At 61.1% G+C, this 10899-nt stretch overlaps 2 protein-coding genes across 2 annotated transcripts; one reads left to right on the forward strand and one right to left on the reverse strand.

Annotated features, from left to right (window-relative positions):
* Window positions 1-6: 6 nt before the first annotated feature.
* On the reverse strand, window positions 7-6586 carry GCC1 (GRIP and coiled-coil domain containing 1). Its single transcript, XM_068411328.1, has 3 exons — window positions 6533-6586; window positions 4290-5348; window positions 7-2372 (listed from the first exon to the last, which is right to left on the reverse strand). Exons 2-3 carry the CDS (start codon window positions 5334-5336, stop codon window positions 1068-1070), a joined length of 2352 nt encoding a protein of 783 aa, XP_068267429.1. The 5' UTR covers window positions 5337-5348; window positions 6533-6586; the 3' UTR covers window positions 7-1067.
* A 262-nt stretch (window positions 6587-6848) lies between these two features.
* ARF5 (ADP ribosylation factor 5) lies at window positions 6849-10675 on the forward strand. The gene is made up of 6 exons (XM_068411122.1): window positions 6849-7004; window positions 7113-7193; window positions 8742-8851; window positions 8944-9015; window positions 9958-10083; window positions 10180-10675. The coding sequence occupies exons 1-6, from the start codon at window positions 6938-6940 to the stop codon at window positions 10264-10266; spliced, it is 543 nt and encodes a 180-aa protein (XP_068267223.1). The 5' UTR covers window positions 6849-6937; the 3' UTR covers window positions 10267-10675.
* The last annotated feature ends 224 nt before the right edge of the window (window positions 10676-10899 follow it).

Consider the following 10899-nt stretch of genomic DNA (forward strand, 5'->3'; position numbering starts at 1 on the left):
CTGCCTGCAAAACATGTCCAGCAGACCCCAGCACCGTGGGCGATGCTGCACCCTAGGGTCCCTGTCCCTGGGCAACTGGTGGGTTCCCCCCAGTGGCCCCAGCACCCAGGGGATGGGCTGGGGAGATGCCCAGGGACGCAGCTGGCCCTCCAGAGAGGCGGCTGCTTCACGTGTCTCAGCCATCAACCTGGCAGGGGGGAGATGGAAGGCGACAGGGTAAAGCCAGGCGGGACAGGAGCAGGCAGCTCCCCCGGCACGCTCACAGCCGCACGCCGCAGCTCCCCCAGGCCCTCACCCTTCTCACACCATCTGCTAATACCCAAAACACACGCTCTGGGTTTAGTCCTGTGGCCGTTCACCAAACTGGGCTTTCAGCTCAGCTGTTCTGGGTCTAAGTGGTCAGGAGCCCAACTGCAAAGCGCAGCAACACCAGCACGGAGCCAGCAGTGGTCTGCCAAAGCCAGAGGGGTTTCAAAACGTTTTGGCTTCCTCCCTGCCACGCTCACCAGTCTGCAAGGAAGTTATGTGAGAACTTCAAGGTCTCCTTCTGGTATAAACTTGGCTCTAGGTAAAAAAAACCTACTTTTAAGAAATTGCTCAAGATTTTCTGCATTAGGATGATGCTGGTAGTTAAGACTCACCCTTCTTGCAGGCTTCCAGCTCTCTGTCTTATTTTAGCACCACGTTAAGTGCTTCCCCCCCTATAAATCTTTTGAGTCACAAGCCTGGCTGGCATTTGGAGACCCAGTGAGTTCTACCCTAATAGAGCTCCTCACCCTGTGCCTGACAGGTAGGGATTTTTTTTAAATTGTGTTTAAAAAAGTATCAGTATCTTAAATTTTTTTTTATATCAAGTTCCAACTCGGAGCAAATTCTCACAGCAGAGAGCAGGAGAGCACTGCGATGCTACTGGGATAGCTGGCACAATTCTACTTTAAATTAGTGCTAGTTTAAGCCCAGTTCCCCTGCTCCATTGCACGGCTGGAAAGAGGTTACACCACGAGTGAAGTGGTCGTTGTTAATAACCAGAAACCTGTTACTACACCCAAGCAGTCGGGGAGAAAAGCTCATCTCTTCCCAGGAAGCCACCAGCTGCTGTGAGCCGACTGCTTCGTGACCGCTTGCTTCTCTTCAGGGCTGAAGTGCAGAATAGTCAGGATGGCTGTTAGTGTCTGCTGGCGACCCAGAGAGTCCGGCAGGGTCAAAAATCTATAAACAATGTTTTTGAGGTACTCCAGGTTGGCTCCTTCTCTGCTCTTATCTCTGAAATTCTTCTCGATGACGCTTTGAAGCGCGGACACCTCTTCCCGGTGCTTCTCCTCCTCAACCAAGATCTTCTCCTGGAGCTGGTGAACTTGCATTTCCAGCTTGTGCTTCTGCTTCCTCAGCGCCACGATTTCCACCTCCTTGCGAGCCAGCTGCTCGGCGTACAAGAAGAAGGTGGGCTCGCTGGCGGCGGAGAGGTGAAGAGCCTGGGGGAGAATCTCTGAGGAGTCGTTACCCGGCGAGTCGTTGCTGGGAACGTCAGGCCCTGACGCTAGGTAGCTTTTGGATCCTTGGAGCCCGTAAGGCAACGTGACAGATCTCAGCTGCTCCAGCTCTTGGTCCTTTTCTGCCAGCACCGCCAGAGCTCGGTCCCGCTGCTTGTGCATCTCCTCCTCCAGCTTCAGCGCCCGCTCCCTGTAGTCCAGCTGGCACCGCTCTAACTCCTGCCTATGACTTTGCTGCAGCTGGCACAGCTCTTGCTTCTTGGCTTCCACGTCTCGCTGGTGCTGCTTCTCCATCTCATCAGAGGACAGCTGAAGCGCAACGTATTTCTCTTTGAGGTCAGCCAGCTGCTCTTGAGCTTCCTCCAGTTCTTTAGCCAGGTTGCCGTCTTTGGCCGACTTGTTCTTGAGAACCACTTGCGCCCTCATCTTGTACCTTTCAAACTCTTCCTTCAGCTGCTTCAGCTCCTGCTGGTAGTACAAAGCGGTGGCCTTCTCGCCGTCCCCAGCCTCAGTGCCCTTCGGCAGCTCCAGCTCACACAGCTTCTCGATGTCCAGAGCGGGCTGACTCTTCTTAGCTGCCGCCTGCAAGAGCTTCTTCAGCTTCTCCAGTTTATCCTTTAGCACGTTAACATCAAGATTGGCTTCTTCGGCCTGAATATCCACAGGGGAGCGGCTGGAGGCCGCGATGGCCAGGGTTTTGTTCTCCAGGTCCAACTGTACGATGCGGTCCTTTAGGTTCTGAATGACCACTTGGTCTTTTTGCTTGGCTTTTTCATAAGTGCCAAGGAGCTCGGACACTTCGGAGACTTGGCTCTCCAGGTCAGCCACCCGCCGCTCCTCCATCTGGGCGTGCTGGCGGAGCTGCTCCTCCGCCTGGGCAGTCTGAGAGCAGAGACACACGGCACGGTTAGATTAGCTCAACGCTCTGGGCAGGAGGGCTGTGGTTTACACGGGGGCCTAATTCTCACAGAATCACAGAATCAATGAGGTTGGCAGAGCCCTCTGGGATCATCGAGTCCAACCATTGCCCTGACACCACCATGGCAACTAGACCAGGGCACTAAGTGCCATGGCCAGGCTTTTCTTAAACCCCTCCAGACATGGTGACTCCACCACCTCCCTGGGCAGCCCCTTCCAATGGCTAATGACCCTTGCTCAGAAGAAATGCTTCCTAATGTCCAACCTGACCCTCCCCTGGCCAAGCTTGAGGCTGTGTCCTCTTGTCCTAGCGCTGGTTGCCTGGGAGAAGAGGCCGACTCCCACCCCACTACAACCTCCCTTCAGGTAGTTGTAGACTGCACTAAGGTCACCTCTGAGCCTCCTCTTCTCCAGGCTAAACACCCCCAGCTCCCTCAGCCATTCCTCGCAGCTCAGACCCTCCAGACCCTTCCCCAGCTTGGTCGCCCTCCTCTGCACTCGCTCCAACACCTCAACATCTCTCTTGCAGTGCGGGGCCCACAACTGGACACAGGATTCAAGGTGCCCCTCACCAGTGCCCAGTACAGAGGGACGATCCCTGCCCCAGACCGGCTGGCTACACTATTCCTGATAGAGGCCAGGATGCCACTGGCCTTCTTGGCCACCTGGGCACACTGCTGGCTCACGTTCAGCCGCCTGTCCATCAGCACCCCCAGGGCTCTTTCTAACCACTCTTCCCCAGCCTGTAGCGCTGCAGGGGGTTGTTGCTCTGCTGAACTCCAGGTAAGCGCAGGGCCACCCTTTCCCCTAGAATCCCACACAAGCCACCACACTGACTTGCCTTTTTGGCTATTTATTTGGGGATAAAAGAAACTAAAAGCATTTTTGCTGTTGCTCCCTGCTCCGCAGAGCTCCTGTCACCAGCGTTATCTGTAGGTGTGCGGGGAGGGGGTGGGAAGCAGCAGACTCACGTCACAATCTGCTACAGGATTTTTTGAAAGCTCTAAAGCTTTCACTCATCTAATTGCAGTTTACTTAAATGCTTCAGTGGTTTCTGAGTAGCTACAGCACACACCTGGTGTGCACAGTTTTTACAGCTTGGTTGAGATCCGCCTGACCAGTAAGTGCTCTGGACAAGGCAGCACTTGACAATCCCCACTGTGACCTAAACCCCAGCTGGAGTCGGGTCACCCTCACCTCTGCCGGAGACCACTTCCAAAAAAGGGGCAAACTGCATTAAATCAGCCTGATGCTTCAGCTTAGAAAGAAGAAAACTTGTTCCAGACTGCAAGGAGATGAGGAAGATCCCATTCCAGAGCGTTTCCAGATGCCAGTTTGGTTACTGGTGTCAAAGCCCCTACGCCAACCCCTGAGCATGTTGCCCCACAACCCGCAGAGCTACACAGGTTCCTCTTTTCCACCATATCCTTCTTTCTAGCTCTTCCCTCTCCCCCTGCACACACACAGGCTACGGCCTTTCTCCTGTATGTACCCTTCTTCTGTCCCTAGAGCACTCTGAGCTTCACTGAAGGCTCCTTAGAAGGTATTTCCTTTCTACGAGCTCCTGTAATTGCACCTTGCACTGCACTTACATACTCTATGAGACAACACCATGCTCGTTGCCACAGTGGGGCAGAGGAAAGGTCTCTCCTTCCAAGCTCAGCCACTGTCACACCAGAGGGTAACGTGTTTGGAGCCAAGTGACACTGTGGAGGACAGTCACTGCGTAACCACGTCAGAGGTTGCTCCCAAACCCGGCACTCACAGAATCAACCAGGTTGGAAGAGCCCTCTGGGATCATCGAGTCCAACCGTTGCCCTGACACCACCATGGCAACTAGACCAGGGCACAAAACACTCCAGGGCCCAGATAGGAAATTACCTTCCTCATCTCTTGCAACAGCTGCACTTGGAAGTGGTTCCTAAGGCTGGCCATCTCCTCCTGCAGCTCCTGTACCCGGGGGTCCGGCTTGTTGTTCTCCTCCTGAGCAGCTTGCAGCTCTCTCTTCAGGTCTTCCACCTCCTGGCTCAGCTGCTTGATCTGCAGCTCGTAGCCCTCCGCGCGGTCAGCCATGCACGCCCGCCCGGCCAGCGCCTCCCTCGTCTCCTCCAGCTTCAGCTCCGCGTCCTGCCGCAGAGTCCTCTCGCTCTGCAGCAGCCTCTGCAGCTCTCGCAGCATCACAGCGTGGTCCCCCTGCTCCTGGGCTCGGTCGTGCTGCTGCGTGATCAGGCGGGCTTTGGTCTCGGCTAGCTGGTCCTGGACAGACTTCAGCTCCGTCTCCAACTTCGCCGACTCACCCTCTGCTTTCTTAACGGCGTCATCCAGGTCCTGCTTCATCTTCTTCTTGTCTGCTTGGTAGGAAGCTTCCATGCGGGACTTCTCCTGTGTGACTGTCGACAGAGCACTGGTCAAGGTGGCCAACTGGGTCTTCAGCTGGAGGACTCTCTTATCAGCCTCTCCAGCAGGAGATGACACATCCCCACTGCTCGTGCTGACCCCGCTCTCCGAACCGCTCGTCTCTTCTGATTTAAGAGAGGAAGCGGCGGCCGCGGGCTTATCATCCTCAGGCCCTGCCTCACCCCTGGTACTGGCCAGACTGGCAGCAGTGTCTGCACTGGTCGCTGTCCCCACGCTGTCTTCGCTGTGAACCGAGCTCCTGTCATCAGCAGAATCGGCGAAGGAAGAGCTGGAGCAAGCCACGGGCGCAGGCTGGGCGCCGCTCCCGCCGATATCTGCCTCGTGAGACACGGACAATACTTTCAAGCTGGCTTCCAAGGCTTCCTTCTCCTTGAGCAGGCTCTTGTAGGCTCTGACAACATCCTTCAGCCGAACCTGGTACCGAAGCAGCTGCTGCTTCTGCGATTCTATAGTTTCTAGAAGATCTTTTCTACTCGGGCCGCCTCCAAAGTTCATGCCAAACCTCTCCATGATTCACGCAGTCTGAAAGGAGAAAAACAGCACAAAGGCTGAACGAGCAGCAAAGACACATTTGTGATCGGCAGGAGCACGTGGCTAAGCAGCACCACCATCCCCAGCGCCCCCAGGACACCACCTGGGTAATGACTCTGCATCTCTCACCACGCACTGAACCTTGCCCAGGTCCTGCTCGGAGGGGAAACACGCTTGGGCTGCGACTCGGATGCCTCAAGCTTCTGAGCCAAAGGCAGAGGAAATGCTTTACCACCTCGCCCAGCAGCATCTGCCCCCGCAGCCGCCCCCGCTCAGGTCAGTCATAGAATCATAGAACCGTTGAATCGTTTGGGTTGGGAAGGAGCTTTAAGATCGAGTCCAACATTAACCTAACACTGCCAAGGCCACCACTAACCCATGTCCCTCAGCACCACATCTACACGGCTTTTAAATCCCCCCAGGGATGGGGACTCCACCACTGCCCTGGGCAGCCTGTGCCAGCGCTTGACAACCCTTTGGTGAAGACATTGTCCCTGATCTCCAATCTAAACCTCCCCTGGCACAACTTGAGGCCGGTTCCTCTCGTCCCATCACTTGTTACCTGGGAGAAGAGACCGACCCCCCCTCGCTACACCCTCCTTTCAGGCAGTTGTAGGGAGCGAGAAGGTCTCCCCTCAGCCTCCTTTTCTCCAGGCTAAACCCCCCCAGGTCCCTCAGCCGCTCCCCATCACACTTGTTCTCAACAAGGCAGTGGGGTTTACAGCTATAAACAGCTCAGTTTTTTATGTTTCAAGATAAACAGCCCCTTGGCCTGTGACGGTAACCCAACCGCCGCCAGCGCCGCGTTGGGGGGCCCCAGCTCTCGGGGGTCCGAGAGGGGAAGGGGGGGGTGTTCCACTGCAGAGGATCTGCCACGGAGGGGTGGGGTGGTCAGCACCGGGGGCCGCAGAAGGTCCTGGGAGGGGAGTGTGGGCGGGTGGGACGGGGACACGGCGGGGAGCGGGGGATGCTGCGGGGGAGGGAGTGAGGGCAGCCGCTGTGGCGGGGGGGCCCGTGGGGCAGAGGAGGCCGCGGGGCCGTGGCGGAGGGGCTGGTGGGGTCTCGGGGGGACAGGGGGGTACCGGGGGGCCGTGGGGGTCCCGTGGGGGGTCCCGGGGGCACCGCGGGGCCGTGGGGGGGGTCCCCCGGGCAGCCCCCCCCGGCGCAGGCCTTACCTGCGGGCCGGCACCGCTGCGCTAGCACACAGAGCCATACGTCACTTCCGCCTGCCGCCGCCACGCACTGCGCATGCGCCCCCCCGGAGCACGGCAGGGCTGCAGGGCCAAAGGGGCGGGGCTATAAGCAATGGGGCGGGGTCAGGCATTGGAGGGTGCGCCGGAAGGGGCGGGGCTTCCCAGAGGGGCGGAGCGATGCGAGAGGTGCAGCGCCCCGAGGGGGGCGGGGCTTACCCGTGAGGGGCGTGGCCTGATAGGGCAGCGGGCAGGGGCGTCAGCCGTAGGGGGCGGGGCCTAGCGCGCGGGGGCGGGGCCTGCGGAGCGCGGCGGAGCGCGGGGGCAGCGCGGCCGGTCCCGTCCCGTCCGGTCTCTCCCGCCGCCGCCGCCGCCGCCGCCGCCGCCGCCATGGGCCTCACGGTCTCCGCCATCTTCTCCCGCATCTTCGGCAAGAAGCAGATGCGGATCCTGATGGGTGAGCGCGGGGGCGGCGGCGCGGGGCCCGGCGGGGGATGATGGGGATGGGGATGGGGATGGGGCAGGTACCGGTACCGGCGCCGGTGACGCCGCCTCCTCCTTGCAGTGGGACTGGACGCCGCCGGCAAGACCACCATCCTCTACAAGCTGAAGCTGGGCGAGATCGTCACCACCATCCCCACCATCGGTGAGTGCCCCGGCACCGAGCAGGGCCCCCACCGAGCACCGGGTACCGGGCAGGGCCCCCATGGAGCACAGGGCACCGGGCAGGGCCCCCACGGAACACGGGGCACGAGGCAGGGCCCCCCACCCTGCCGCTGACAGCTGGCACCGGGCAGGGCCCCCCTGCCACATCCCGCAGGCCATGCTGCCCACCCGGGTACCGCTTCCCTGTGGGTGCCCCAAGCCGAGCCCTGGTGTACCCTGAGCAGCTGGGGGCCGCGTAGGGTGAGATATGACACCCCGGTGCACCGTCCACCCTCCCGTTACCCTCCCGTTATCCCGTGCCTGTCTGGGTGCTGGGGCATGGCCGTGGGGCAGGAGGTCGCTCAGCCCGTGTGGGTCCAGTGTGCCCGAGGGTGCGAAGCCTTCAGTGGGGCGCTCAGCACCATCTCCCGTGGCATCTCCCACGAGCTGATGAAGGTGGGATGGGAAGCGGCTGCGCTGCCGGGTCAGGGGGGGCTGGTCACCCGTGGTGTGCCCCATGCTGCTGAACAGCTTCGTTAGGGACCTGGGTGCTGGGGAGAGAGCACCCTCGGCAAGCTGGCGGGTGGTCCCGAGCTAGGAGGGGTGGTTGTGTACCAGAGGGTCCTGCTGCCATCCAGGGGGACCTGGGCAGGCTGGAGAAGTGAGCAGGGGAAGTTTAGCCTGGAGAAGAGGAGGCTCCGAGGTGACCTTAGTGCAGTCTACAACTACCTGAAGGGAGGTTGTAGCGGGGTGGGAGTCGGACCTCTTCTCCCAGGCAACCAGCGATAGGACAAGAGGACGCAGCCTCAAGCTTCGCCAGGGGAGGTTCAGGTTGGACATTAGGAAGCATTTCTTCTCAGCAAGGGTCATTAGCCATTGGAAGGGGCTGCCCAGGGAGGTGGTGGAGTCACCATCTCTGGAGGGGTTTGAAAAAAGCCTGGCCATGGCACTTAGTGCCCTGGTCTAGTTGCCATGGTGGTGTCAGGGCAATGGTTGGACTCGGTGATCCCTGAGGTCTCTTCCAACCTGGTTGATTCTGGGATTCTGTGTGATTCTGTGAGTTGGAGCAGGGGGATGGCAAGTCCTGCCCCTGGGGAGGACCAAGCCCAGCCCCGGTTCCTGCTGCAGAGCAGCTCTGGGGAGAAGGTCCTGGCAGCGCTGGTGGGAAGTGGCCTGAGCCAGCACCAGGCACGTGTCCTTGTGGCTTGGGGCCACCAGACCCTGGGCTGCGCTGGGCAAAGCGGCTGGGAGGGGAGCTCCTGCCCCTCTGCTCCACTCTGCTGAGACACCTTGAGTCCAGTGCTGGGCCCACCAGTGCAGGAGAGACTGGGACATGCTGGAGTGAGTCCAGCAGGGCCACCACGATGGTGAAGGGACGGGAGCAGCTCTCATACTGGGAGGGTGCTTGGCCTGGAGAAGGGATGGCTGGGGGGGGATCTCATCCATGTGTGTAAATCCCTCGTGGCGGGGAGTAAAGGAGATGGAGCCACCTGAGGGTGCCCTGAGGCAGCGGGCACCCTCTCCCCATGCCCCTCCTGCCCCCACGCAGGCTTCAACGTGGAGACGGTGGAGTACAAGAACATCTGCTTCACCGTCTGGGACGTGGGCGGCCAGGACAAAATCCGGCCCCTCTGGAGGCACTACTTCCAGAACACGCAGGTACGTGGGGGCACGGGGGGTGCACGGCCCACCTGGGATGCCCCCCCTCTTCTCTATGCCCGCTGCCCGCTCCAGCCTGGCTTCTCCTGCAGGGTCTCATCTTCGTGGTGGACAGCCACGACCGTGAGCGAGTGCAGGAGTCTGCTGACGAGCTGCAGAAGATGGTGAGTGATGGAGGGGGAGGATTCGGTCTGGGAGGGAGGTGGGTGCCCCTCAGCCCTCCTCCTGGCTCTGCCCCGCTGGGCAGCAACACCTGGCACAGAAACGACGTCCAAAAGCCAGCCTGTGAGGAGGGGGTCGTTTACTCCTCGGTGTGGCTGCCTGGGGGGGCACAGCATCCTCGGGGAGGGAAGGTGGCATGGAGCAGGGCACAGCATCCTCGGGGAGGGAAGGTGGCATGGAGCAGGGCACAGCATCCTCAGGGAGGGAAGGTGGCATGGAGCAGGGCACAGCATCCTCGGGGAGGGAAGGTGGCTTGGAGAGGGGCACAGCATCCTCAGGGAGGGAAGGTGGCATGGAGCGGGGCACAGCATCCTCGGGGAGGGAAGGTGGCTTGGAGAGGGGCACAGCATCCTCAGGGAGGGAAGGTGGCATGGAGCAGGGCACAGCATCCTCGGGGAGGGAAGGTGGCATGGAGCGGGGCACAGCATCCTCGGGGAGGGAAGGTGGCACGGAGCAGGGCACAGTATCCTTGGGGAGGGAAGGTGGCATGGAGCGGGGCACAGCATCCTCGGGGAGGGAAGGTGGCATGGAGCGGGGCACAGCATCCTCGGGGAGGGAAGGTGGCATGGAGCAGGGCACAGCATCCTCGGGGAGGGAAGGTGGCCCGAGGGGGGCACAGCATCCTCAGGGATGTGCCCCCCATCCCCGCCATGCCCCCCACCTCCTGCAGCCCCACGCATCCCCTCCGTGAAGGGCACGGGTACTCCTGGAAGAGCATCCCCGTGCCCCCGAGCCCTCCGGGCAGCGACGGGGGCAGCCACGAGGAGCTGGCGAGCCCTCCTGGCTCTCTGGGTCCGTCCAAGCCAGGTCTCCCTTGCCACGAGGGCTCTCCACGAGCCGCCCTGGGGCAGCGCCCACCTCAGCCGTGCCCGCTGTCCCCGCAGCTGCAGGAGGACGAGCTGCGGGACGCCGTCCTGCTGGTGTTTGCCAACAAGCAGGACATGCCCAACGCCATGGCCGTCAGCGAGCTGACCGACAAGCTGGGCCTGCAGGCGCTGCGCAGCAGGACCGTGAGTGCCCGGGGTGCCCTCCCCGTCCCCGTGGGGCTGCTCCTGGGGGTCCGCAGCCCCCGCAGCCCCTTGTCCCCGTCCCGCTCTGTGTTGCAGTGGTACGTGCAGGCGACGTGTGCCACGCAGGGCACGGGGCTCTACGACGGGCTGGACTGGCTGTCCCACGAGCTCGCCAAGCGCTAGCCAGGCCGGTGGCACGGGGACCGGACGGGGACGTCTCTTCCAGCTGCTGTTTTGTTTGGGTTTCTTTGGTTTATGTCTTGGGGGGGTGTTTTCCCCTTCTCCCCCGAGCGGCCTCGTCTCTGTGTGTTTATCTGGCAGGACTCGAACCTCAAGGACTCTTCAGGCAGCGCCGCCGCGTCCCAGCCGCCCGCCCCGCCTGCACGTGCCCGTCTGCGAGAGCTTGCCCAGACCTGCTGGGGTGGCACGTCCCCAAGTGTCCCCACACTCCTCACCCGGAGCTGAGTGGGGCTGGGGGGCGGCGGGACAGGAAGGATCCTCCTTTTGATCCTTCCATAAACTTCACAGGTCTCTCGGGGACGGGGGGGGTCTGGCTGCTGTACATGGAGTGATTAAACACAACCACTTTGTACCAGGCTGTCACTTTGGGGGTGCTCTGGCTGTCCCCCCCCAGGCTGTCCCTCTGCCTGTCCCCCCCAGGCTGTCCCTGCAGGATGCACCCAGGATTCGAGGTGCGGCCTCACCAGTGCCGAGCACAGGGGGACGATCCCTGCCCTGGTCCTGCTGGCCACACTAGTGCTGGTACAAGCCAGGATACTGGTGGCCTTCTTGGCCACCTGGGCACGCTGCTGGCTC

This window comes from Nyctibius grandis, chromosome 12 (genome assembly GCF_013368605.1).
Source record: "Nyctibius grandis isolate bNycGra1 chromosome 12, bNycGra1.pri, whole genome shotgun sequence".
Classification (NCBI taxonomy): Eukaryota; Metazoa; Chordata; class Aves; order Nyctibiiformes; family Nyctibiidae; genus Nyctibius; species Nyctibius grandis.